The sequence below is a fragment of the Mus caroli genome, unplaced genomic scaffold (genome assembly GCF_978045245.1).
Source record: "Mus caroli unplaced genomic scaffold, Mus_caroli_1 scaffold_15, whole genome shotgun sequence".
Lineage (NCBI taxonomy): Eukaryota > Metazoa > Chordata > Mammalia > Rodentia > Muridae > Mus > Mus caroli.
In genome coordinates this window covers 47,592,834-47,620,746 of record NW_028227270.1, presented here as the reverse complement: position 1 = coordinate 47,620,746, position 27,913 = coordinate 47,592,834, and the positions used below count along the sequence as shown (strand labels likewise).

The 27,913-nt window shown below is 50.2% G+C and overlaps 1 protein-coding gene across 1 annotated transcript; it reads right to left on the bottom strand.

The window, feature by feature from the left end:
• Positions 1 to 44: 44 nt before the first annotated feature.
• Positions 45 to 27,913, bottom strand: Nkd2 (NKD inhibitor of Wnt signaling pathway 2). Its single transcript, XM_021180640.2, has 10 exons — positions 27,719 to 27,913; positions 27,586 to 27,621; positions 27,229 to 27,332; positions 8,920 to 8,980; positions 7,725 to 7,852; positions 7,106 to 7,201; positions 6,268 to 6,412; positions 5,301 to 5,385; positions 4,719 to 4,846; positions 45 to 3,568 (listed from the first exon to the last, which is right to left on the bottom strand). The coding sequence occupies exons 1-10, from the start codon at positions 27,741 to 27,743 to the stop codon at positions 2,991 to 2,993; spliced, it is 1,386 nt and encodes a 461-aa protein (XP_021036299.1). The 5' UTR covers positions 27,744 to 27,913; the 3' UTR covers positions 45 to 2,990.

Genomic DNA, 27,913 nt, shown 5'->3' with positions numbered 1-27,913 from the left:
GAGCTGAGGAACCACAGATACCTTCTGCTTAGGACACTAGAAACAGAAAGGGCACCACCCCAGAATACCCCTGAGGATGGACTTGGTTCACTGACAAATCACATCCATGATGATATCACTGTACTGAGGAACCCCAGGGCTGGGGATCAGCACACAGGCCACTTCATCAATGGTCACAAAAACATGCAGCTGTGAACAGGCCCAAGGGAATAGCAGAATGGTCTTGCAGGTGGAAGGTACAAAGAGTATGCTCTGTCACCTAGAGTAGAACAAGGGCCAGGCAGCAGATACTCTTGAGCTGCCCAGCAAAGGCCTGGGCTGTGTTAATTCACATGGGGATGGTCCAATGGATGTCAAAGACACAGACTCCTTATTGGTTCTAAAGCCAGCTGAGAATGGCAGAGACAGCCTTCTGCTCTCAGAACTGGCCTTGATAGCAGGCAGGAGCAGTCTGTGTGTTTATGAGCCCTGAAGAGACAGGGTTACCCTGAAGGTTTAGAAGAACAAGGACCCTACACTTGTCTGAATTTGCTAGGAGACCTCCATGTGTGAATAAAGGACACGGCCAACTCGGGGCAGCAGGATTCCAGATCATACTTGAGAAATTAAATAGAAACTGGAGTCAAAAGATTCACCCTGAAAGTGATGGGGTACCTGCTAAGAAAGGGGCATCTTGGCGACACCTTCATCCCCGTGACAGTTTATTTGGGAGTGTACATAGATCAGGTTGTTGAGTTCTAAGAATACACAGTAGCCACAACCTCCACATACACAGCCAAGGTTGGTTTTCCTCACCACAGCCACTGTCGTCTGAAGCCAGTGTCGTCTACTACCAACTGTCACGGAGACACCATCCTGGCACCCAGCACAGGGTGGGCTAAGCATCACCACTTCTGTCTTTCTTATCTCTGTCTCCATTTTCAACATTGCAGTTTTACTACTAGGCAGTCCTGGAGTCTCTGCGTTAACGCAGGCCAAGTTCCTGCATCTCAGTAGATCCACTCTTCTCAGACACTAGTGACCACGTCCAGAGTGGCTACATGCTGGAGAACATGAGCAGTTTGGGGGCAAGTGCTTTCCCATCTCTTTAGGTCTTATCATGGCACGGAGAACCCTCCTCCACTTAACACTCACACAGTGGCAGGTGCTTGGCCCCTGCCATGAGCTTGTTAGGGCTTCCACCTGCCCTGAATTTTTAAAACGTGAAGCCAGGGCTCAGGCTTGGCTGAGTCTCCCCACTTCCCATGCTGCTCAGCTGGACCATGGCCCTAGGTGTCATTGGGGATATCCTGTAGGACATCTCTCAGGGCCTGAAAGGACTTTTTTTTTTTTTTTTTTTTTAAAGCTTATGTTCATTGGTGTTTTATGTACATGTATGTCTGTGTGAGGGTGTTGGAAGCCCTGGAATTGGAGTTACAGACAGTTGAGAACTGCCATGTGGGGGTACTGGGAATTGAGCCCAGGACCTCTGGAAGAGCAGCCAGTGCTCTTAACTGCTGAGCCATCTCTTCAGCCTCCTGAAAGGACCTCTTAACACAAGCCCAATATAAGAGTGCTGCATACTGAGAAGCAAACTGGGTGGTCATGCTGATTCCTGTGCAAATCCCTCTGCTGTGGTGTGGGTGATGGAACCTCACATACGTGCCATCTCTACATCCATGACGTGGGTACTTTAGACATGTTGTAAGGAAAGGGTGACACACTCTAGCCATTTCCGTTTTCGGGAGCATGTCTAGCTGTGAAGTGACCACAGAACAGTGAACAGCCTACAGAGGACTGATGGTCCCCAGGTCAGAGACATCACATTCAGATCTTCAGGAATTCCTTAGAATAGGTTGGGGGAAAGGAGATAAACACAAGGTTGTGTTGCTTCCCAACAGTCTGCATAAGCTGGAGCCCACGGAGCCCATCTGGAGCTTGGCATTTCTTGTTAACATGAGCTGAACTCCGGGTTTAGAGTTCTGGTTTTTCTTAGTCTAGAAATCCCTTATTAAGAAGCTTTGCTATGGAGTCGTTGTGCGTCAAGCAGCATAAGCCAAGATGGTTCTACAGCATTCACCCTCCACAAGTACCTGTCATCTTCACCTGCAGCTACGGTGTGTCAGTACACTAACCACCGCTCTCAGAAAAGTGTTTTAATACAAGGCTATGTGTGCCATGTTACAGAATGCACAATTCTTTATTATGCCAAGAAGGCATAATGCCCAACCTTCATAAACTCACAAGAGGTTAAAAAGTGCCTCTTGTTCTGTCCTGCTGGTGGAACCATGAAAATTGTGGCTTCTTGAGGACCCCACACCTTTGCAGCCTTTATGGAGGGACATCTAAGTATCACTTGGCTATGCACAGCCTGAATGAGGATCCCCAGCATTGTACCTGATCCTTCTCATCCCAACCCGTCTGGGTCTTATCCATATCTACCTAGGATGCTGGAAGCTCGACACCAAGCCTCATGCTGCCCACGGAACATCACCCTGTCCCTCTGCTCAACAGTTGCCCCCTCCACATTTGCTGATATTCTGGCCTCTTTGTTTTGCTTTGTTTAACATGGTACATTGAAGAAGAACCACTTTCCAAGCCAGTTCACTGACTTTACAACATAGAAACTTCACAAAAAGCATTGCCTTTTCTATTCAGGTACCCGAAGGTCAAAGAGCCATGAGGATTCAAAGAATGCCTTCAAATATCCCATGGCCACACTGCAGCAAAAGCAGGAACAGATGCTTTTGTGCCCTCATGTATGGGCTTTTTGGATGACACAGGAGCACATGTCACTGGTAATAATTGGCTGCATCAAATGTACTGGTATCCAAATGGCAGGGAGAAAGGTAGCTTTGTCCATGAATATCCAAGCCTGGTGCCATCTCCCTGGTGTGTCCCCTTGACATCTGCAGCCGGTGTTGAGCCAGGGGATGCTGTACTCTCTACTGGGCACATGCCAGCCCCTGCTCTGTTCCCAAGGGCATTTGGGCAGAGTGCTTGTTTGGGTGCTAGGATGGGTGGAAGTGGTGGTGGTGGTGATGGTGGTGGTGCTCATGGTGATGGTGGTGTTCATGCCTCTGGACCACAGGCATCACATAGCCCTCAGGCCCCAGCATGGGAGGCAGGTCCCGTACCACTTCATGCTCCACCATGGTAGGCTGGCCATGCCCCTTAAGTGGTGAGTGGCCTTCTCTGGCTTTCTGCCGGTACCGCTTGTGACCATAGGGCTGCGGCGGAGGCTGTGGTGGAGGCTGAGGAAGGTGGTGGCCGTCCTGAGGACCCTGGGGCAGTGGCACGGCCTGCAGGCAATAGCTGAGAGCTTTCCCTGGCTTGCCACTGCCTGGTGTCCCAAGAGGTTTTCCTGGACCCTTAGGAGACCTGAGGAACTGCTTCTCCTGCCCCTTGAGCCGGGGCTGTGCAGCCAGGGCCCGGGTGGCAGGCTCATTAGCTGGTATGACATGCTCAGCCAGGACTTGAGACCTGCGGTGGTGTATAGCGTGGGCATCCGACTCTTGTGATCGGGACCTGCTTGGAATGTGTGTGGCCCTGCCATGATGTTCTTGCCTGGCCTGCTCAGGTGGTGACCCTAGGGACAAGACAAAGGTGGTCTAGAGTAAGGCTTGAGATATGTCATATCTGCACTATGGGTTTGCAATAGAGCTGGCTTTCTGACTGGGTCACGTCTCAGATGGCCACATGCCCCAAGCTGGGCAGGGAGAAGTAAAAGCTCAGCCCCCCACATATTTTATACTCCATCTGGGTGTCAGACACCTCATTAAAGAGCCCGAATGTCACTCCTTAAAGGGGTTTGGCCACGCTGGGATTTTACTGCTTGGGTCAGCTGGCCTTTTGTCCCTATTGTGGGTCCTATTAAGGAGATTCTCTACTGGGATAGACAGAACCCTTCTAGGATATGAGGAGGGGGTGACAGAAAGTTATGTCACACTAGGGGGCACTCCAATGAGATGAGATCAAGCCGACTTCCGGGATGGTCTGGTTGCAGCTTCATGAAATGCTTAAACCCTTAAGGTCAGCCCTGTGCAGTGGCCTTAGTACATGGGGCCAATTAAGGTCACACTTCCCACTAAACCCTTTAGAGTCCCTCTCCAGATGCATCCCTCCTTCCACCCAGCATCAGAGGATCGAAGCTCTAGTACAAAGCACATGGAGCCAGCCGTTCCCAAGTGTGGGTCAACTTCAGCCAGGGACTTTAGCTGATCAGAGATATTGTCACAATGGATAGATTGCCTGCATGGACTCTCAGGGATGCCTAGTGGGGATGGGGTGATAGTAGAGGACTTGGCCTCCAGCTTTCAGAGTGCCAGCCAGGCTATAGTTCATGAATCTCTAAAGGTTACAAGAGGCACAAAACCAGAAAGGAACCTCGTGTGTACAATGCTGGCTGTCCACTTGTGCTCAAGCTGGTAATTCTGCCCTAACTGCCAGCTCCCCCTGCTGGAAGGCTCCTGAATATACATCTAGTAGTTTTATATCTTCCCTAAGCCAGAATATGTCTCATACATACACCTGGATGTTGAACCACCTTGCTTTCCAGGCCCCTTGCCAGTGACAGAAGGGTAAGCTGTGAGTTCACATCTAGGCAGAGGATAATGGGGCACCCAAGTGGGGTGGGGACACCTGGGACCCAACATCCAGAGCCCCTTGCCTACTTGCACCTTCAGGGAGACATCTATACCCAGGGGGTAGATACAGGGTGGGAGTCCTCCAGTACCTACCAGGACCAAACTTAGATGTGTAGTTCTCGATGCCAGCAAGGTCTAGGTAGTGGTTTCTGCGCTCTGTGTTCTCATCCACACAGTAGGGCACTCGCACAGAGCAGGGCTGGGGATCAGCATTGGGCTTCCTGTATGGAGCAGAGGATAGGCCTGACAATTTGCTCAAGGCCAGACTTTAAGTCATATAACAGGGCTGCTTGCAGAAGTGGATAGTGGTCTAGGAGGTCTAAGGAGGGACGTTGACTAGTATCCAGTACCCAGAGAAGGCAGAAGTGGCACAGTTGGACAATGTTATATGTTGTCCAGAGAATTAAGGTCCACAGCCCATGATGGCAGCCTATCAGCACCCAGGATACTACCATATGTCTCACAGGGCTTGAGTGACCCTAAATTTAGGGTGTTCTCTGTTTACCTACCTGGGACCACAATGCCCCCTGCTCCCTTCTGTTGGATAGACATGGTGCTCATCCCCACAAGGTACCCTCACTCTTCATAGCACACAGTGTCCACCTGTCTCAGCACCCCGCCTGACAGGACACTGGGGAGGCTAGCAGGAAGCCAACCACTGAACTCACATCTCACCTGCTGTAGGCGGAGAGCCTTCTGTCAGCCACTCGGGGCTCATCTGTGAGCTCAATCTCTGTTCTGCCACGAGTGGGCTCCCGGTCTGAAAGAAAGGCATCCCATTCATTCATTCATTCATTCATTTCATTCATCCTTTGCAATTCAGTTATTCACTCACCCCTGACCTACCTGTTTATCCACTCATGCATTTCTTCTGCCTATTCATTTTACAAATCTGGACATCCATCCACACTCATCACAGGCATGCTATAACCAGTGCTGTCCTTGAACTCCACGCCCCCCAATGTTAAGACAGAGGGTTTATTTCACATCATACATCATTATACAAGACAGTGCCTCTTATACACGGACAGGGATGCAGGGATTTGATAGTTTAGGCTGTCTTAGAAGCACAGTATGTGTTAATGGCTTAAAATAAATTAATGGTTAGATACAAAGAAAAATGATTGGACTCGCAGAGCACATGTAACAGAGGCGAAGGTCAAATTTTATCAGTACATGGGATAAAGTGCAGGGGGGAGACAATCCATGCTGATTATGAACAGTTAAAAAAACAAGTTAAGGCTGGCCTTGAACTTTTAACCCTGTTGCTTCCCTAGCGCTTACATTCGAGGCCTATGCCACCATGCCCTTTGTTAATGAATTACTTTCCTTGCTCATCTATCCACTCACTAAGCAAACAGTTTCGTCTTCTGCCAGGTACCAGGTTCTGCTTGGGACATTGTGGAAGCAAGAAGTTTTTGACTGGAAGTAGTAAGGGAACATGAACAACATTGATACCCAGGGGCCAGTGGTGGGGAGATAACAGTGGGGAAGGGCAAGTGTAAAGTTAGGTGGCTGAGGGTGCGGCCTGCCCCTGCAGGCCTGTCTTAGGGGTGCTGCTGCCCCTGCAGACCTGGTTTAGGGAGATGCTCATGGAGATGATATTGTTTGTACAGGAAGGCTCCTGGCATAGACCCCTCACCTTGGCCAGTGAGAGGACATTCCTTCTTGCTGGAGGGTTCAGGGCTGACAGTTAGCTTCACTCGAAGGGTCTTGCTGCTGCCAGAGGAGTGATTGACAGAGGCATCGACAACCTCATAGATGGTGTGCATCAGGCTGGACATGTCCTGGGACCAACATGACAGACTTCAAGGGACATTTTTCCTTTCCTTACCAAGCAGGTATTCACCCCATGTCCACAGCAGGCACCTTGGGTCCATTTACTCCCCATCAGAGACTGACTTATACCCAGATTAGACCCAGGATGTTGTACATGGCTTAAAGGTAGCTCCGCTGTCTGTCCTTGAGGCCAGGGTTAGCCTAACCTCTGATTTTTATATTCTAAAACATTAGACGAGCAAGCAGATAAGCTTTCTATCTAGATACACTTTTTTCAGCACCATTGTCATGGCCAATGAAGATGCTTCCTCTGCCTCTTTTAGACACAGTTCAATGGAGCAAGAATACTCCACAGGCCCAGGCTGCCTTCTGAGGAACCCAGGCCTGGCCTAGGGATGTCAGAGCTATAGAAAAAGACCGTGCTGGAATTAGTGATGAGACATGTGCAGACTGCCAGAGTGAGGAGACGCTGATACTAGCTAGGTCAGGATGTTAAAATGGGCTCTGCCTCCCCTTCTGTCTCAGGAAAGTTCTAGTCTCTTCTTTCTCCCCAGTCAGGGCTCACTGTGTCTCTCTATCTAAGGATCCAGACATCATCTATCCATCTGTCTACTGAACCAGATTGGTTCCAGATCTCAAGAGGTCTTACCCCCATAGGACTCCCCATCCTATGGGTGGACTGACAGAGGTGGGCATATTACCTCTCTGGTGACTTTCCCACTGTTGTCAAAGTCATACAACGTGAATGTCCATTCTTGGCGGTTGTCTTCTTCCACTGAGACGTCACACTGCAGTGCCTGCAGGCAGCATGCAGGGGTAGGAGGCAAGGAAGAATCAACTGGCGCCTGAGACCCAAGTGCCCCAACTGAGGTTCTTCCTGGTTGTCAGCCAGGAAGAGGTAGCTCAGGAGAAGTTGGCTTGCATCCCTTAACCCTGCTTCTTGCCCACCCCCGCCCCCTAGTGAGGAGCCGATTCCATGCTTCATGACTCAGTTTCCCCCCTGTGGCATCTGTCTCTGCTCATGCAAATACTCAGGGTCACTTGGAGTTGGAGGAATTAGGACTGTGTGTTCCTGCTGCTCCCCTCTGTTGTTCCTTGACCAGTAGTGCTAGATACCTATTACATCTGCCCAGCAATGCCAAGTTCACAGCAATACCAGGCAAACCCCCAGAGCATCACATTTTAGTCCTGCGATAAGACCTCAGAGAGGCTAAGGAAACCACAGAGCTGGGATGGCCATGGTTCCCATTTAGGGCCACCACTAATCATGCTGAGGCCCAGGGAGACACTTAACGCAGATGTACACAGGAGAGGACTTACGTCAATGTTCAAGTGCTTCTTGCTAAGTCTCAGTGGACCCTCACGGCTTGCTGCTTTCTCCCCATCATCTGTGCTGAAGAGCTGACCCTGGCCCTCATGGCCCTCAGACTTCTCAGGGGGCAGCACAACTAAAAGGGCAAGAGGAGGTGAGACAAGGGCCTGTCCCATGTGGGTAGTGTGACTATCTTGCTCTATTCTGTTCTACATGAGCTCTGAGCTAGAGCCTGCTCCTGTAAAATAGGAAAGTAGCGAGAAGAGAGAGGCCTCACTAACGTTCAACTATGTATACCCTGGCTGTACTTTGCAGTCTGTAGTGACTTTCAGTGAGCAATCTGTCTCCTCTAGGCTGACCTTGTACAGATGGGGTGGGAGAAGGACCTTCAATATCAAAACAGAGTAGTCACCATTCCTGAGTCCTCCAGGAGAGTGAGTCCCTGTATCCCCAGGTTTTCTCCTCATTTTCTAATGCCTTCATCTAAAACCCACTGGCAAGGCCACATGTGGGCTAGCTGTTGGCCAAGCAGTCTTGTCTCCCCTGACTTCCAGTGTGGATGGATAAGAAGCCCTGTTTCTGGGGCTCACATATTCTCAGGGTCTCAAGCTGTGTCTTGACAGGGGCCCAGGTTGTTGGTCAGGTGTCTGTCCAGGTATGAGCTGAGAGGATGCCCAGTACCTGAGTTCCAGTAGGCAGTGCTAGGAGTCCCTCTGGGCTTCAGCAGATGTCTGAAGGGGGATCTATAGGCTAGTGCACCTACTAACTAGAAGCCGGTAAGAACTCATCACATCTCTGTGTGGGGCTAACTCCACCAAAGATACACACATATGATAGTGACTCAAGCAGGGTTCAAATCACAGGTTTAGGACCACTCCACCACTCTACAACTGGTGCAGCAAGTGGCCATGACATTAGCTCAGAATTCAAGAGCACCAACCAGTCCATGCAACCCAACCTCCCTGCTCAGTCCCAGAACTACACACACAAACCACTGTACGGGGACCCTGTGGCTCAATATTTTGCTTCTCCTGTGGACATATCCGAGCTGCCTGCTTGGTAAGGAATCTCAGGTGACTGAGGTCTCTGCTTACTAAAGAACTAACTTCTCTTGAGACTAGGAAACAACTGATCTCAGTCGTATGCCAGTGTTGAGGGTTCTGTGGTGTGAGTCCTAGGCTCGGGGTAAAGAGCTAGACTTACCTTCTAGGGAACCCTTGTCTTCCCAGAAAGGCCCCTCCTTAGGGTCTCCATTGAGCAGCTCCTGGAAAACAACATGGCAACATAGGACTACGAACTCTAGACTGAGAAGAGCAGAGGAGGACAACAAATAAGCCTGAGCCTGAGACCTCAATAGAAACCAGCAACGGGCCTCTAAGAGGCCTTCTCGGTGTGATCTGTGGGTCCACCTAGACCACCAGCTCCTTCCGGCTTCACACAGCAGAATGTACAAATGCCATGTGCTAGAGTCATTTCTAAGACTTGGCCTCATTGCCTGGAAGCAAAACCCACTTTCAAGCGAGACTTGGGATCTCTCAGGGCTCAGTCCCAACACTGCCAACCCACATGTATAGAAGCCTCTAATCCAAGAACCCTTATGTGTTGTCACTCTGTTCCTGGCCTAGCTTGCAAAGCTTTCCACCAAAACTGCCCCCCACCCCACCCCCATGGTACCCAGGGTGGCATTCACTGGAGCAGCAAAGGGGCCACTGCCTCCTTCAGGGCTGGGCTGAGGAGCAGGGATGACTGCCAAGAAACATCTTTAGCCCACAGCTGATCTCAAGACAAGCTATGGGAAAACGGGAAGGACTTCAAACACATCCAGGCAACATTTCAGCCAAGAGACTCTGCAGAACAAAAGCTCACATGGTTCTCGTAAATAACCCGCAGAAGCAAAGGCTACAAGAAAGGAAGTATAAAACGTGCCACGGAAGCCATCTGCAATCAAAGGGCCCTTCGGGACAGGAGAGCTCGCAGCCCCCAGCCCAGCACTCAGGGCCCCAGGGAGCATTTCCCACCAGTTGTTTCCTGGCATTTCTGTTTGACTCCAGGTGGCTTCAAAGTTTCAAGAACCCTCAAGGAGATGGGAAGTTGAGCTAAGATTCATTCATCTGGCAACGTCCCTGCGGATTACATGGGCCAGATGAGCCCTTAGGTTGGTAGCTGGGGGCAGGAGGAAGATAAGACTCCTCAATTTTATATCTCATCCGGAAAACTGAGTATTCCAGGGACACTTTGGCACATTCTCACCTGTCAGGGACTACAGGGTGGTCACTAGCGCCTACCCCATTCCTCCCTGTGGATCACATGGGATGGTGTCTGGCAGACATAGGTCTCATTCAAACCCAGAGCGCGGAATGACAGAGCATATTTAAAAACCTGATGCCTTTGGGATAGGGTGGGGGGAACATTCTGTCTCTCGCAGCAAATAAGAAAATAACAATGAAGCCCCCACCTGAATGTACGGGCTGACTGCTCTGCAGTATGTGGGAATGAATACCAGAAATGCTCAGGTACGTGGGACAGAGACGGGAATAATACAGCAGTATTCTGGGCAGTATTCGCTGTGTGAGGCTTGGGGAGGACAAACCCAGTGTTTGTCTCCTGAAAGGAGAAGCCAGGATAGCCTTGGGACTAACCCAAAGTGCAACATGGGGAAGAGAGAGGGGCTCCTCTCTAGGTGTTTGTCTGTCTGTCTTTGTTTGTTTTGGCTGTGCAGCAGTTGTAGGAAATACAGCATTTGAGGAACCCTTACAGAAAACCAAATGGCCAAGCTGAGTGACTAGGGCCAGGAGGTAGGGGACACTCCTGCTCATATTGACATCTAAGAACCCCATAGTCTTCCTCTCTCTGGACCTCCTAACTCATGGAGCCATCATGAATAAGATGCATACAGGGCTTGTTAATCTTAGGATGTCACTTCGGGGATTACGCTAGAGATCATCTTAATGAGAAGACCTCCTAATTATTAAAAAGATTAGCTACCCACATATGGCGGCATGTGTCTTTAATTCTAGCATCTGGGAGACAGAGGGGAAAGGGATCTCTGTGAGTTCGAGGCCAGCCTGGCCTACTTAGCAAGCTTCAGGACGGCCAGGACTAACATAATGAGAAAGGAGGAGACGGTCCTCATTCAGTCACTGATCAAATAACCCACAGACGGAATGAAGGCTCAAAGGATCTGGCTGTAATGAAGTGCAAGGAATGAATCCGTCCTGGCTCTACGAAACTTTTTTTGTCTGCAATGCATAGTGACATGTCCTGCGACTGGAGGCTTGAGCTTAGAGAGACAGGGACCAGCTTGTCCCAGCTGAACATAAAGTATGAAATTTAGTAATTTCTAAAAACCTTGGGGCTCTCTCTCTCTCTCTCTCTCTCTCTCTCTCTCTCTCTTTTTCTTTGAAGTCAGAGTAACTCACGGAGCTTCAGCTCCAGATCCTATGAAGTATAGAAACTAAGTTCAAAGACATGAACCTCAGGGGCTCAGCTTCATCCTGGAGGTACCTCGGGTGCTGTGGCTGACAGCTCCTAGGTCTGATTACAGGTCCAGGGGTTGAAAGCTGCTGCTGACAAAACACAGGTATGCGGGGAAACCAAAGCTGGTGGTAGGTACCACGGAGAGGGTCGAAGACTCAAGTCGATGTCAAGAGAGAGGAGCAAGGGCGAGTGGAGCAAATGTCAAGGTGTCATCTCCTGAGTCACCGCACCTACCCTCAGGGGGAAAAGTGATGCAGGCGAGAGCAGGGACGATCCCTAAGATTCCCAATAGTTCCTTCCCCCAGGGGCTCGCCAGACTTATCTCTCCCCTCAGAGAGCTCAAACCCTTCACAAACAGGCAAGTCTCACCTGACTAAGAAACTGGTGGTGGGTACAGCACCCCCAGATGGCGGTACAGCGGAAAGGCTAGAGCCTAGAGTTGCCAGCCTCTGAGTTGTTATAAACTGCCTATCACCACAACCATACTTTATCCTGTATGTGAGGCTGGAACCACTAGCATTCGTGGATACCTTCCATTTCTTATTTAAAAAAAAAACAAAAACAAAAAACAAAAACTTGAGTTTTGGAGCCTTGCATGGGCTATAGACTTTAAATGCACTGTTAGGTGGGGAACCAAGGACATCCAGTTCAAATGAACTTAGTGGAACGGAGCATGCTCAGTATGCATTGCTCTAGGTACAATGCCCAGCACTGCAAGAAAAGACGAAAAACAAAATAAAGAAAGAAGATCCTGCACAAACTCTAGCTTGGTCTCCTGGGACATTCCTAAGGCTACAATAATAGGCCAGAGATGCTATAATTGACCAAAGCCACACCATCTGTGGGCAGGGCCACTGTAGCAGATTCTGTCAGCACACACCAGAACCCAGGACAGGGAGGATTCTAGGCACTAGCCCAGGGGTGGGTGGAGAGGCCAGATCAAAGGAGAAAATAAGTGTGTGTGTGGGGGGGTTAATTCTGGCCTCTGCCTGGTGATTTAAGTCAAATCTGTCCTGCTTACATAGAAATGCCCTTTAATCTGCACTGCTTTAGTTAAGTAGAAGAGCCAAGAGCTTTAATTACATCATATAAAACCTGTACAGAGCCACTGGCCAGACACGCAGCCCCTTCCCCAATGCAGCCAAGTCCCTGTGACTTAGGCTCCTAGGCAAGGCTGTCAAAGGCAGACATTACCCAGCCCTGCTGTGACAGAGTTCGGTGATCTCAGGCCCTAGCAGATTCTCCTGAAGGTCCCACCTCAACGTTCACCTCAGCTCCTCTTAAAGAACTAGAACTACACCCTCTACCCGAGCCTTCTTGCTCTGGCCTCAGAAGTCACTCCTCTCTGATCAAGTTTTCCCTCTTCTTCATACTCTCGTGGCTAGACACTCCAGATGTTCTGTCGAGGTCAATGGCTTGATGAGGCTCCGGCTTAGCATTCTGCACACGTCCTCAGTGCCTGACCCATAGGCACCTCCTGCAGCACACCCCCTACCCCAAGTTGCTTGCTGCCTTTGAAACATCGCGTTCCAGTCTCTGATAGGTGTTCCCCTATTCACTGGGGACCAGTGCCATGATTGTGGGGGGGCCCATGCCACAGTGGGAGTGTAACCCACAAATAAGGTGGCAAGCATCTAAGGTAGGTATGTCTGGGACTAACTTGTGCTGGCCTAAGGGGCTCCTTGCCCCGCTGCTACTACATGGATAGTCCACATACTAGAAATATTCATTTATTCACACTCAAAATGAGGGGTCCACAGTTCTTCAGACTTTCTGCCCTGTTTATTCACCCCACACAAAGTGTTGAGGAGGTGACAGGATCCAGGACAACCCAGGTCACAGTCCTCAAACAGTTCCCACAATCACCACTAGGTGGCAGTAGTGAGCGGGGGACGTTTCCTGACAAACCCCGAGTCCTAGTTTCCTAAATAAGAAGATAACTTCTTTGTCATAGATGCTCTGTTAATTACGGGTAGCTCACACCAGGAGGCTTCCAGTGCACCGTGCTCCACATATTTCCTTGCTAACTTTGCAGCCTTGAGGATAATTGGCTCTTCAATGACCGCTTCCCACCTTGGCAAAACACACCAAACAGACAATAATCGTTACTGTTGCCCTATGTCTGCCCTGCCCATTGTTTTCCTAACACTAAACAAAAGGAGGCTGAGGACAGAGAATTTATTTTGTTATTCTTTCCTCTCTTTGTCAGGCCTATCAAATCTGTAGCATTGGAGAGAAGGTGTACCTAAATGAACTACTTAAGGAGTGAACTTTATAACAATTGTCTTAAGAAAGTATTTTAAATGTTTATAAAGTGATTGTAAATAGTAACTTAAAATACAAAAAAAGAAGAAAAAAAGAAAAAAAGACAACTTGTCCTACTGTCAGCAAACAGTGCAGTCAGAGATGGTGGCATCTGCATGCACCTTTGAAAGAGGGTCGTGTTCCTGAATCATAGAACCTACCAGAACCTACAAGCCCTGGGAGACCACACCTCAGCGTCTTCCAAACGCCCACCCACCCTAGGCAGCTATAAGAATGGGGAACAGAACAAGCACAGGCCAGATAGGCCTAAGGACAACCACGTGCCAGGTGTTCACTGCCTGAGGCGTCCCTGGACTCAGAAACACAAGACCACTGTCTCCACCTGGGCCTCATGCAAGGGGTCTTTGCTCCTGTCCAGAGAACAATCTGTGTGTCCTTCCAGAAGCCAGGTACAAGGACTTCTGTAAGGAGAATCCAGGCTCAGGTAGGGCATCAAGCCAGGCCTCAAGTGGAAGGACAGGCCATGACAGCTCCCATAAAATTCTATTCTCTGTGACAAGGTACATGTGTGACCTTCAACAGAGCCTCTAGGCTGGTGGAAGCTCTGGCTCCCCCTGTCAGTTTTAAGGTCAAGGTTGTACATATTCAAACACAGACCTTGATGAAGGGTGCGATCCTGTCAGTGTCTCAGAGATGGAGTGAGGTTGTGGGGAGGGATACACTGAGAGATTTCCCATAAAGAAAGATAGAGTCAGAAACAGGCACATATGGGGAAAGAAAAAAGTGGGGATTAGGCTTTTAGTGGGTACTCTAGGAGAGGGGAAACAGAAGGAAGTGAGACTAGAGCAAACTGACTGAAGCCACTGTCCAGAACTGTGCCCAATAGGACAGCAGGCACCACAGCCCCCCCCCCCCACCTGGGGGGGTATGATCTAAAACACATGGTTAGCAAGTACTGGGATGGGTCTTTGTATGTCTGATACTCCAACAAAAATTAGTTCCTGACCATCAGAAAAACCACCCACATTAACTTCCTAGCTATTTCCACTCAGATGCAGAACTCTCCAGAAACACATCACAGAGGCCACCAGGATGACCTTTGAGGCAGCTCTGCAGTGTCAGCCCTGGCCACTGGTGCTGGGGTATGAGTCCAGGCTAAGAATAGTCTGCTGGTGGGAAGATAGAGCTACAGGACCTGTGTGAGATTCATACCATGTTTGTGGAGTCAGACAGAGGTAGAGCCATACAGAGGAGTGGCCAGTAGTACCCTCAAGTGTGGGCTGCAGCTTCTTGGGGGCCATGCAGGAGATCCCAGGGAACCAGTGGAACACCTGGGCTCCTGCTTGGAGACTGTTGATGTGCTGGGTGTGGAATTAATGTAGGCATCCCTCACACATCTCAAGTTTAGGGCCTCTCTCATGGGGCAGACTAGTCTTGGAGACCACAAAGAGCTATGATGCCCTGAAGAAGGTGACTGAAGACTGTCACAATACTAGAGCAGGCAGGGTAAGGAGGGAAATGAGGGAAGAGGCTTCAGGGTAGAAACAGCAAGGCCACATCCTCTTCTGCTGGGGAAGATACCAGGCGGGACAAGAACTAACAACAAGCAGGGAACAGGAGACCAGGAGGAGACAGCAAGGGGAAGGGGGCTGCAGACAGCTTTGGAGCAGGAAAGTAGCACAGCCCTCAGATGCAGGGACCTTGTTCTCCACACAGGCTTCCAAGTATGGCATCTAGCCCCAGGCCCCGAAAAACAGCGTTTTCTTAGGAAAACGTGAGGAGGCCGCTCTGCTTCCCGCCAGGGGCTGGAATTCCACTTCCAGGTGCCGGCCCACTCGTCTGTCTGGAAACGCTTGGCCAGCTTTGAAGTCACGACTCAGCTTCAGCAGCTAAATAGTTTCAGATGTGACAATCTAGTTTTATAGGCTTAATAATTCCGACACATGTGCAGTAGGGGCCCAGCAGTTCCTGTGGTGCCTGGCGGATCCCCTGCAGGGGCTGGGAGCCATGAAGTCCTGAGTGCCTGAGAATCTAAGTCAAGATGTTTAAGGATGGTAGATCTAGAGCCACCGCAGAAAGGGAACACAACAAGTGCACATGAGCGTCTTGCTTTCTTCTAAGATCTGCAGGGTGTTTTTACTCTACACAAACACACACTCATTTTTTTTTTAAATTGGGGGAGGCTTGGACCATTTTCATCAGGGGTTGTATAAATAAACCCTTGATGAAATTTATAAAATGAAATTTATAAAGGCTGGGTAGCTGGGGGGCGGGTAACAGGGTTTCCTAAAACACATACTTCTCCTTCACACCAGTGTCAGTCCTCCTCCGTTTCCTGTCCAGGCCAGAAAATACAAATATTGCCATCATCATCTTCCTCCTATTCTTACCACAGTCTCTCATTTGATTAATAATAGAAGATATAACATGGAACACATTGCCAGCACTCATTCTTCCAAAAATACACTAATCCCCAGTTTGTGTAGGGATTGATCAGCAATATGTACTGTGGGGAGGTGACCAACTACTATACACAAAGACATGGACACCGAGGAAGCCCAGTTCACAGAGAGATGCAAGAGGGTGGATGAGTCCCTGAAAGGATGCATTACAGGGATGAGCCTCGCCACTTGCTGGAGAAATCTGTTCAATGAGAGATTCTGCAAGGTCATATGTCATACAGGGTCAGCAGCCTCCCCTTAAAGTCTGGCAGCTAAGACTCTCTCTGTCATGCAGAGAGAAGGATTCAGGTGAATTGTGTCATCCACACTAACCTGTACAAGTGGGAAAGCAGCCCCATTCCTCAGCAAAGAAAGAAGACCCCACATCCTCCCAAGAATCCAGCTCCAACAAAGACATCCACAGAAGACCCACCTTGAAATAAACCGCATGCAGCACACACATTGAATCTCTGTGTGAGTGTGAAGACTCTACATAAGCAGGTCTGTGCTCACTGTACATGCAAACACACACACGTATGTGCACAAACATGCATGCACACACACGTGGACGTACAGACAGACACATGTGAACATGCACACACCCACACATGTACAAACATGTGTGCATGCACACACACATGTGGACATGTATGCACAAATACACATGCAAATGTATGCAAACACATGCCTACACATGTACACATGCATGCACACATATGCACATGTATGTGTGCGCACACATGTATACACACATGTGCACGTGTGTGTACACATACACAAATACATTACACACAGAAACACACACATATGCTCACATTCATGTACATACTCACACATATACTCACTCATGCATGCATACATACATACATGTGTTTGTTCAGAGACAATAACCATAAGCCATGCGGACTACTTCTCTTGTTTTGACTCTTGGCACACTGAAGTTTCTTTGGTTTAGTCCTCCGTGTTCCAGTCATTTTGCAACTGGTCTACACCTTGATCTTTTACCAGTCATGCCTGACACTACGATTGTCTTTCACAAAAAATGATGATCAAAGCTGACCAACCTTCCCTGATGGTGACTATTCACAGTTCCTATTCACAGTTCACAGGCCACAGAGGTTGCAAATTAACAAAATGGAATCTAAACTCAGGTCTCCCAGACTCAGATCTCCCTGCCTCTTGCTAGGATGAAGGTGGACTCTTATTCAGGAAACCCACTGGCCATCTTTGTTTCCTTCCATTCCTATTAAAGCTTTATTTTTCTTATTTCAAAGGCAGATTAATTCCAAAGCTGGGAGAGAAGGTGACTCAACCCTAAGTTGCTGTTTTTGTTTTACTTTAGAAGGCACTGTGTGATGTGGCGTTCTTACCAAAGATAAGCAGGCTAAGAACTCGGCGCCAGGCCCCTGGGGAGCTCACAACTCAGAAGAAGCAATAAATGCTGTTCATTTTTTGTTAAGTGCTCTCCATAGAGCTCTGTGGAAATATACCTTCACTGGCTCTGCTGCCTGGCTGGGCTGTGAAGATCAAAGACAGCCTCATAGCTACCCTATCTGGCAGCAGCTGCATGAAGTCCTTAAAGGGAAAAGAAAAAGAGCCAAGCCTATATCCTTCAAACACACTGTAAGGAAATGTAGTGGGGTCCCAGTGACAAACGTGCAATGCAGCTCTTAACAAATAATATCGTTTCAGAAATGGCACCAGCTCCAGGAAGCTGGAAGCTGCACAGCTGCAAGGAGAGCTGAAGGGAAGTAAGCCCAGGGTCAGCCAGACACAGAAGGGAGCCTGGACATAGCAGGGCTCCTGGGAAACAAATGGGGTCCAAGGGACTGCATTCTGGCTGCCAGGGCTGGCCAGGGAGAGGTGAGAGCTCTGAGCTGGCTACTTCACCCACTAAGGCTCTGGTCCTCTGCATGGGCAGATATGGTAACCTGTGCTTTCCTCAATGCTTCCCAAGGACTCTTCCATACAGACAGAAGAACACATGTTCTTTCTATTCCATGCTAATCTCTGCCCTATACTCTGTGTGTCACAAACACAAGGAACCCCAAGTCCAAGTCCACAGAAACTTCGGGGAAGCTTCCCCTCCCACAGATGAGCTAATGCCTCCTCTGACGGGATTGCGGATATACAAAGCAAAGCCAGTGGCCAGCTACTGCTGCCTTGCCATGCCTGGTAGGGATGGGGTCCTTAGGGCCATCACTGCAGTGGTCTTCCCACAGAGGGTGTGCCTCCTAAGGTCATCAGATGCCATTGGCTCCTCATCCCAAGCATGCCCAATCACAACCGACTCCAGCAGAGCTGGCTACTGATCAAAACACAGCCAGAGGGACCAAGAATAAAGTGCCAATAGGCAATTTTCCCAGAGTTAACACCAGCTATGTTTTCAAGAAAGCCTAAATCATTACAAGTCTGAAGTAAAGATAACGTTATCCCGCATCCCTGCTCCTCAGCCATGGAGTGGGTCTCAGAATCCCCATAAGGCCAGCAACAGGGGAGGAGGGGGGCTCGGGGGGCAAGACAAATGATGACCCTCCCCAGGGGCTTCCTGTAACCCTTCCAGCTGTCATGCCTGTCCCAGACAGTAAGTGGCCTTCTAGAGCCACAGGAAGGGTTGGTTCACATGGCTTTGTTTACTGTAGCTCCTAGGAGGCAGGTGCAGGTCACTGTTGGTTCTCTGTATACGTTTCTCCTCCTCCTCCTGGAATGTGTGCTGTTTACTCCTGCCCAGGGGCCTTTCACTGTGATGTCTGGACAACCCCCCTTTGTCAATGCTGCCTCTCCTCTGATATCCACACCAGGGCAATCCCCTGACCATCCTCTAGTTCACTCTCGGAACCATTCAGGAACCCTTGTCTGGCTCCTCCTTCAGCCTAGGAATAGGTGAGATAGTGAGCAGGCAGGCAAGCTTGGAGCAGAATAGCAAGCAGTGCGGGAGGGTGAGTGGGGTGGGGGGGTGGGGGTCAGGAGCTTATGGAGATTAGAGTCCAGGCTCCAGGACGCAATACAGCATGACTCAGTAAACTGCCAAATCTGCTGTACCTTAGTCATCTCCTTTATAAAGAGATTTGGGGACAGGATTGGAGAGGCCATAAGCAAGCCTGCAGGAGAAGCTCGGGCACATAGGGTCTGTATCTGTCTGAGCACTCACCTTACTCCTAAGACCTTTCCTCTTTGACCTTTTATCTTTTCTCTTCAGAGACACCCGGACGTGGCCTTCCTCACCGGACTTGGGGTACTCTTTGCTTTTATCCCAATACTTCCTCACTTCTACTCCAGTCTACACAGGTTGGGCTGCTAGATGGTGCCCACTGCAGCGAGTTGGTACTCTGTTAGTGATGTGTTCTGGTACTTTCTCCCTAGGCCTCGTGTTGAACCATGTCTACCCCTGTGGCCTCACCCTGTCATTTTAGACTCTGCACTCCACTAGGGTTCACCTGGGTTCACCAACTTCTCCCACTGCTCACCTCGCCAGTGATCCTTGTGGCCTTCGGGAACCCACTCCTTCCTGTAACACACCTCTGAAGCACGTGGAACCCTTACCCAGCTTTCCAAGGAATCCATCAAAGTACAATGTAGTCCTCTACCCATCTTTCTCAAAACAACGTCACCTTCAGATTAAAGCTGGCTCTCCCAAACCCTAGGAAAATATGCTCCAGGTCTTTCAGCATGGGTGAGGCTCACCTAAAGTTGATGGGAGAGGAAGGTAGCTGCAGCCTAATCTAGGTTTTCCACCTAATATGTCACTATAGGAGCCGTAGGGCTAACCTTGCCAGCAAGGGGGGTTGTGGGCGACCAGAGAGAGCAGCAGGGACATCTATACAGGGTATAATAAGAATAGGCCAAGTTCAGAGACACCTCACTCATTTGGGAAACCTGTGGGCTGGACACCCTGAATTGGATGAGATATGTAGGGGATTTCTGAGCATCCCCGGGAGGGCAAGGACCAGGGGTGGATGAAACTTCAGAGACCAAACGCCAGTCCAGCTAAGGCACCCAGTCAGCTATGGGAAAGGAGGGCTAAGTGGGCAGGGGACATTGAACAGGATACGAAGACAACAGTTTTGGGTGAGCAGCCAAGACTTCCTTATGAAGAGCACAAACTGAGGAAGGGTAAGGAAACCTGTGAGACCCCACTGAACAGGGTGAGCCCAGCTGTACTCTCAATCTCTCCGGGAGAACAGGAGGTTCCTGTAGTGGAGGCTGTGTGCCAAGTCCTTGGGGCAGGAAGAAAGAGGTACTGTTTCATGCCATTTCTGAGCAGGTTCTTCTTCAGAGCCGGGCTGAGGATAGACTTTTACATCAAGAGATATAAGTAAAACGTATCCCTTCAGCAAATAAACAGATCAGCCCTGGGCCTCCGCATCACAGGCAGAAGAGAAGCCAGGAGGGCCTTGCTACTCCCGCACACAAGGGCAAGCAGCACCTACGATTCTGGCGACAAAGAGCAGGAAGGGCTGCACTTCCTAGCACACAGAACATCCTTTACAGAGCTCTAAACACCGACCAACCAGGATGCCTAATGGTATGTTAAAGTAATCTCCCTCTGAATGTCTGTATTAAAACATAACATGCTTTTTTAGCTTCTCTGATTTCAAGGCTCAAAACGCGCTAGGGCTAGCTGAGAAGATTCTGAAGAAAAAGAGTAAAAGAAATCCTCCCTTCTGGCTGCCAGGCTTCATTGCCATCAGCCCATTCCAGCTGTGTGTGGCAAACAGGATCGAACAGACCCAATTTGTTCAATGCTGGCATGAAGAGCTGCCAGACGGACGCTGCCAAATCTCCCATCAACGTGAAAGCTGATTACAGCAAACACCAGCCCAGCAGTAGGTGCAGCTTGCTGTGAGGCAGGTTAGGGGGCAGAGAGGGTTTTTGATCACTAACAGGCTTATCTGTAAGTAGCGGCTCCAGCAAACCAGTCTTGCCCAAGCCAGTGCTGTGCTTTGCCCAGGATGGTCCTAGCATCCAACCACGTCTACCGACTACATGAGAGATCAAGCGCACACACAGTACCCCACTGGGACTAGACAACTCTGTGTAGCAGAAGGGCATATCCCATCCGACAGGTCATAGCTGTTCCTGGTGAGGTAGCCGGCACATGGGAAAATCACCCTCAGCTCTCACAGCCTAGGGCAATGTGGTCCTCCTTAAAAGAAGCCAGTCCATGTTCTAGGCCAGGCTTCAATGTTCCCTGGCACCAACCTCAGTTAACAAAACAGAACAGCCTAAGGATGATCGCCCTCTCCCCACCCCCACCCCCACCCCCATACCTCAATCACCACTGGGTGGCCCAAGTGGAGCCACTTGCTCTGACCCATGCTGGGTCACAGTGGGCAGAGAGCACACGTGTTTTTGACAGCCCAAGGATAACCACAGAAAGCCAGTCAAGCAAAGGGCTGGGAAGGGAGTGGGGTGTGTGTGTGTGTGTGAATAACCTTTCCATATGTCACCTCAAGTATGAGGAGCCTAACTTGAGCCACATGTTCCAATGACCCTGTAGCCACCCCAGAGCCCAAGTTTCTCCTGAAGCTATGGCCACCTGGGCCCCACCTGGCTCTGCTTGTCAGCATGTCTACCAACTACCTGATAGATCAAGGACATCAACAGTGCCCCAACTGGGACCAGATGACTCTGTGTAGTGTGAGGGCTTATCCCATTCTTTCACACTAGTTCTATTTCAGTTTTTCACATGAACCAGGACAGATTCTGGAAACCTGACCCACAGGCTTGCTCTCTGTACCCTTCTAGGGATCACTACTGAGACTTGAGATTGGAGACACAGTTCTGTCCTCTTCTTCCTCCCCTCCCCTCCCCTCCCCTCCCCTCCCCTCCCCTCCCCTCCCCTCCCCTTCCCCTTCCCCTTCCCCTTTCCCTTTCCCTTTCTTTCTTTTTTTGGTTTTTTTCAAGTCAGGGTTTCTCTGTATAGCCTTGGCTGTCCTGGAACTCACTCTGTAGACCAGACTGGCCTCGAACTCAGAAATCCGCCTGCCACTGCCTCTCAAGTGCAGGGATTAAAGGCATGCGCCACCACCACTGGCCCTTTTCTTTCTTTCTAAAGATTTATTTATTTATTTATTTATTTATTTATTTATTTATTTATTTTATGTATGTGAGTGCTCTATCTGCTTGTACACCTGTGTCAGCATTAGATCCCATTACAGATGGTTGTGAGCCATCATGTGGTTGCTGGGGATTGAACTCAGGACCTCTGGAAGAGCAGCCAGTCCTCTTAACCACTTCTTGCTTACCAAGACACTAAAACCACCAACCCCTGTCCCCAGACTACAGAGCAAGTGGCAAGAGATACAGAGCAAGTAGGCCTGTCCCTAATGCTGGGGAAGAACTGGGTCTGGACATGTCACCTGCATTATCTAGCTCTGGACAAGCTATAGCAACTGGGAAGTTGCTTCATGTGCAGCCTGCTCTTGCACATGAAGCTGGACCGCGGTGCTAGAACAGAATGCTCATGAGGCCAGGCCATTCCCCTGTATATGGTTGAAACCATGGTTCCTGGCCATGCCATTGACTGGCTTCTGGCTAGCCTTGCCCCCAAGCTCACCTCAGACCCCTCCCTCCTCACCAGGGCTCCAGGTTGAATAGGCCTTCTGGTCAAAAGTGGTAATCCCAGGTTAACTCTTGGACTGTCTCAAAAAACCAAGGTGGGTAGCTTCTGAGGAACAATGACCAAGGTTGACCTCTGGCCTCCACATACATGTGCATACATGTTGCATATATATGCACATGCACATACACATGCACACACATAAAGCACAACCTTTTCATATATAAATTACTCAGCCACAAGCAAAACTGTAGGAAGTAACCTGAGTTCTAGAGAGGTGGCACCACTTGCCACAGTGGTCAATCTGCTGACAGGTCAGGATGAAGCCACTTTCCCCCTTTTATTAGTATTTCTAGAAAGCCAAGATTTTAGCTCCTTCAGCACCAAAATAAGTGGCTGTGACTTGAAGCTATTTTAGAAATCCAGACAAGACAAGTTACCCAGTATAAGCCTTAGTCCTAGCTGTCTATGAAACCTCCACCTCCCACTCCCCAAATCCAGATGGCACCTTGATGCAAAACGCCCCACATCCTGAGAGTCTTGACCTATGCTTTTCAGATGCAGAGGTGCACAATATGCACATCTGCATATGCCCATTCCCTCTGTGCCCTCCAGAGAGCACTTGCTAATCTTCTTGGGAACCTCGCAAAGAACTTGAATCCCAGGGGAACACTACTCCAACGGCCAATGACCTTCATGCAGAGAGACTGTGCTAGCCAACACTACTGCAGACATCAGGAATCTGCCCCTCCAGTCTCTGTGGCCACAGTCCTAACCATGGCCTCATATGGTCAGCCTCTCAGAGCTCCTGTCATCAGACACCAGAGAACCAGGCAATGAGCAAAGGCAGAGCCCAACCATGCACTGTCCCTCAGTGGCAGAGTACACCATAGCAGTTTCAGGGCCTCCAAGTACCAGACGGGGTCAGACATTGACTGCATGGCACCTGGCTAGTGCTTGAGGTTACCTCAACACCTTCTGCAACACAGGGATAGCCCCGTGGCCTGTGCCTCCTTTCTCTCCTCTATTTAGCCCTATCCATCTCTTGGGAGGTAACCTTCAGCCATGTGCCTAAAAACACTGATACCAGTCCCTTGAGGTTTGGTTCTCAGGCCAATTTTGCCTCACCTCTCCTAGAGGCATTTCCTGCAAATCAGCCAGGAGGTTCCTGAGACCTCGGCTAATTCAAACCCTTTGGGTGAGAACCACTCAGCTTGTCACACATTTGTGGGGTTCAGTGAGACACCTGCAAATTCAGAAGCAAAGAAGGGGCAGGTATTCAGTGCCACCTGACTACTTGACCATGACTCCTTGATGTTACTAGTCCCCCAGGCCTGTCCTTGATGTTCCTGCATCAAAGTGAGATCCTGGATCCCTTTGCACTTCTGTGGCAACGTCTCGAGACTCCGACTGGGTCCCAAAAGCCAGACACAGAAGGCACAGAGGTGATGGGGAGCAATGATGATATGCTGTGATGGCTGCCACTGACACCCAAGCTATTCCTCTTCTACTCAGGTGCTTTCAGGGCCTCCATTCTAAATGTTCTGTAGGCAGTCCCAGAGAAATACTGCTTCTTCTTGGGGGCTATAAAACTTAGCAGCTAAGGAGAAGCCATGATGTTCTGATCACCTCCCTGGAGCTCCATATATTTCCCTGTTTCTGTGTCGACCAGGGATAGGGAGGTATTCAGGCTGTGACAGAAACATGAGGAATTTCTCAAAGGCTAACATCTCCCCTTCCCTAACAAAAGCATGTAAATTTGCAGGCGAGGCAGCTCCTGGCTCAGGTCAGGCAAATAACTAGCCACCTCTGCCACAGAGGGAGCATCAGAGTTAAGGGGCTGAGGCTTGATAGCCAGGTCCAGAGAATTCTAGCCAGTCAGAAGGTATCAAAGCATGAATGGGCAAGATTTCCAGTTCCGAGGAACCTACAGACAAGATGATGATGAGGGCTGATGGGTTTTGCTAGAAGCCAAAGTCTGCACAGTGGATTCAGCCCTCAAAGGTACCACAAGGTCTTAGGCTGATCGCTCCCATATCTTACAAAGTTATCTCCTTTCTGCAAGGTAATAACATGGCAGCACACACAGAGCAGCCATGGAGATGTGGTTGGAGCTGGCAAGTGGCATTGTAAAGTTCCAGTTTGCTCAAGACAGCCACACAAGCCCCCAACAGGCTAAGCAGCCATGTCCTTCCCTCTTGCAAATATGGACAGCTGTAGAATGTCCACAGACAGCCATGGACATGGCTCTCAGTGGCCTCCTCAACTTACATACAGGCAGATCCCTCAAAGGCCAAGTTAAAACCCCACCACTAGAATGAGCAGGATGTTCCTTCCTCGGGCTCAATGGAAATCTGTGTTTAATTCACAACAACAAAAATAACAGTGACTCTTGTCTTCTTAGCAATTTCCTGTCAGCCTGGGGGGGGGGCAGGAGCTGAAGAAATTAAAGACAGTCTCGTGGAAGAAGGGACACACATAAGGAGACTATCTCATGGAAGACTACTCAGTCACTTTGAGAAAAGCCTCCACCAACTGCTGTTTGAACTACATCCCCATCAGTACTATCTCAAAGCCTGTGACCACAGACGTTCTGAAGCCACGTGCCTCTCTCCAAACCAGCGCTTGGTTATTGCTAACAGACCCATGCCCCTCCCTTCATATCCCCACAGGCAAGGAGCCACACAGGTGCTGACACACAGCAGAGCTTCTGGGAATAGCAAAGGAGGCCAATGAAGGCAGGAAGTGGGACTGAGGGGACTTTTAGATATAGACAGATGCACAAGCCAGTGCAGACTTATAGATGGACTCAGATGTACAGCTCAGTTAACAGAGTCAAAAGCAACTCCATCCTTCTGGTTTTAGAGAATGGGAAAAGCAGATGAGAAGCCAGAAGAGGAGATGCAAGTCTCCCAATGACCTGTCACTGGGAGTTGGTGGTAGGAAGTGTTATGCAGTGTAATCAGGGCTGCCTTTCCTTAGGGCACAGCCCCTGGGAGGACAATAAGTCAGAACTCTGGACACTGTGAAAAGAAGGATTTCAGAAAGGACACAGACCCAACACTAACTATCCCCACTTAGTTTTCCAGACAGAAGAAAGAGTATGGCGATATAGTCCCTGCCAGACCTGGGCAAGAGCTACCTAGTGTAGCCCAAGGCACAAAGGCAGCAATGTGGCCTCAGCTCAAGGTCTTGCCTGGCCAGGAGCCACAGCCAGATAAGGAAACCCCAGGATTGTTGCTTATAGCTACCTAAGCCAAGTCAGTTCTACGAAGACTCTGCTCTTAGCCACCTTGGAAAAGCCAAGGACAACGCTAAAAGAAGCAATGCAAGCCAGAGCCCACACAACAAAACAAAAAATGACCCAAAGGATATACTCATGGTCCTAAGATCACAGCTTCACTTTAACAATTCCACTCTACACAGGGAGTACCTATACTCTCCAGAAAGATGCTCTGGCTTTCACACTCCAGTGACAACCACTTCCTTGTCAGCTAAATTGTGTCCCATTCTGAATACCAGTGCTCTCAAGTGAGGAGTCCAAGGATTGAGCTCAGACTTGTTGCTAGGGAGAAAGACCCTAGGCTTGACAGCTAAGGGGAAGGGCCAGTCTCCCATGGCATGAACAGGTTCCCAGAGACCAGCCCCAATACCGTGCATCTGAGAGCCAAGCTGTGTAGAAGCATCAACTGGCCACCAAAAACTCCTCAGCAAATGTAAGTGGTAGCAAGATGGACCTGGGTGGGCAGCACTGGCTGTCTGGTCTGGCCTCCTCTACTAGAGATGGACAGCATGTAACTGTTTGAATCTCCACACTGGACCCACAATACCTCAGCATACCCGCTTTTACAGCTACAGTAGATCCGCTCAGAAAGCACACATCCAAACTCTAGTACATATTATTTTAAGCCTCCGTAGCTCCAGGTCTCAGATCAGGGCCACACCAAGTATTCATGAACACCCAGAGGTTTCTATTCACCTACCAGAAGGTCCTTTCAGAAAGAACACTGACGCCAGTCCACTTGCCGACTTCACAGAGCTCCCAGCCAGTGAGGGGGTCTATCTGTAGTGGGAGCCAGTACTGGGGAGCCAGTTCTAGGTGACCAAGTGTATTGTTCTTGTCCTTTCAAACTCTGCTCTCCCCAACACCAATAGCCCAACGTCTACTTCCTCTTGCTGGCAGATATGTGGGTGTTTCACCCAAACTCTATCACATCTCATCCTTGGGGCCCTGGCCCTGGGCAGTTCTCTGCTCTTAAACACAGCACATGGATCATCTACTCTCAGACACAGGGTAGCTCTTGTGGTTTGGGGACACCGTTTTTTTTCCACTGCCCATTTGTCCAGGGACGCTCCCTGCAGGCCTGTAGTAAGCTCTCTAAAAGATGGGAGGCAAGGGTAGCCTTAACCTCTGGACAACTTCATTGTGCAAGCAATCAGCCCTATAACATCCATCAACAGATGGAGAAGGTCCTCCAACTCAAGCCTGGAATTCTGAGATCATGGCCCCCAAGTTGAGTCCCACCTCTGCCTTAGAATCCCTTCACCAGCTCCTCCTGCCTGAGGGGTGGAGCCACCGCCCAGCCTAACGCTTGGAGGTTCCAGTACCACCCAGCCCCTTCTGGGATACTATGCCAGATGCTGGAGAGGGTTAGGCTATCCTGGCCAGCCATATGAGCCTTCTGCATCTCCCGACTGTAAAGAGGCACGACTCCGGTTCTGCAAGGCCCTTGGTTGCGCGACCCCGCCCACCTTCCCGTAACCTACCTGCTTGTCCCATGAGCGATGTTCCACACCGCTGCCCGCACGCCGGTCGGTCTCTTCCGCTCCCCTGCGACCGCTCCCGTACGCAGGCACCACGAAGCTGTCCCCTGCGGCCCGCCCGCAGACGCGCGGGAAACAAGGCACCCACGGAGAAGGAAGGAGACCGTGAGCTTCGTGGAGTGCGCTTCTGCCCAGCCTGCCTTGCAGCGCCCACCCGGTACCCAGAGCCCCGAGGCCACGCGCTCCCGGAGACCCAAGGCGTGTCCCAATCGAGGGCGCGAGGCAAGGCGCGCCCCAAGCTTGGAGCTCTGCGCATCCGGCCCCGGGGCCGCCTCGCGCCCTGACCGCACCCGGGCTCACCTTCGGGATTCTCTCTCCTCTTGCAGGCGGCTGCGGCTGCGGCACGGTCGCAGGACACAGGGAAGACGGAAGGGACAGTGAGTGGCGGCGCCCACCCGCCCCCCTCTCTCCCGCCCCCCGGCCCGCTTCTCACCGTGCTTGGACTGAAATTTCCCCATGTCTCCGCTGGGCCTGGACCCACCCTCCAGCCGAGCTCTCAGATGTACATCCGAGGTTCGAGCCCGGGGTGCGTGAATCCCGAGCTGAGAGCAACTCGTGGAGCCTGGATCCCGGGCCGTGCAGTCTGGCGAGGCTTGGCCCGGCAACCGGAGACACCGGCGCGGGCAGC

Bases quoted from the DNA above. Each gene is read 5' to 3' on its own strand.
- Nkd2 (XM_021180640.2), bottom strand. From the start codon at position 27,743: ATGGGGAAATTTCAGTCCAAGCACG. The intron at 27,622-27,718 runs GTGAGAAGCGGG...ACCGTGCCGCAG, and splicing joins GAAATTTCAGTCCAAGCACG to CCGCAGCCGCCTGCAAGAGG. The intron at 6,413-7,105 runs GTAATATGCCCA...TGTTGGTCCCAG, and splicing joins GTGGGAAAGTCACCAGAGAG to GACATGTCCAGCCTGATGCA.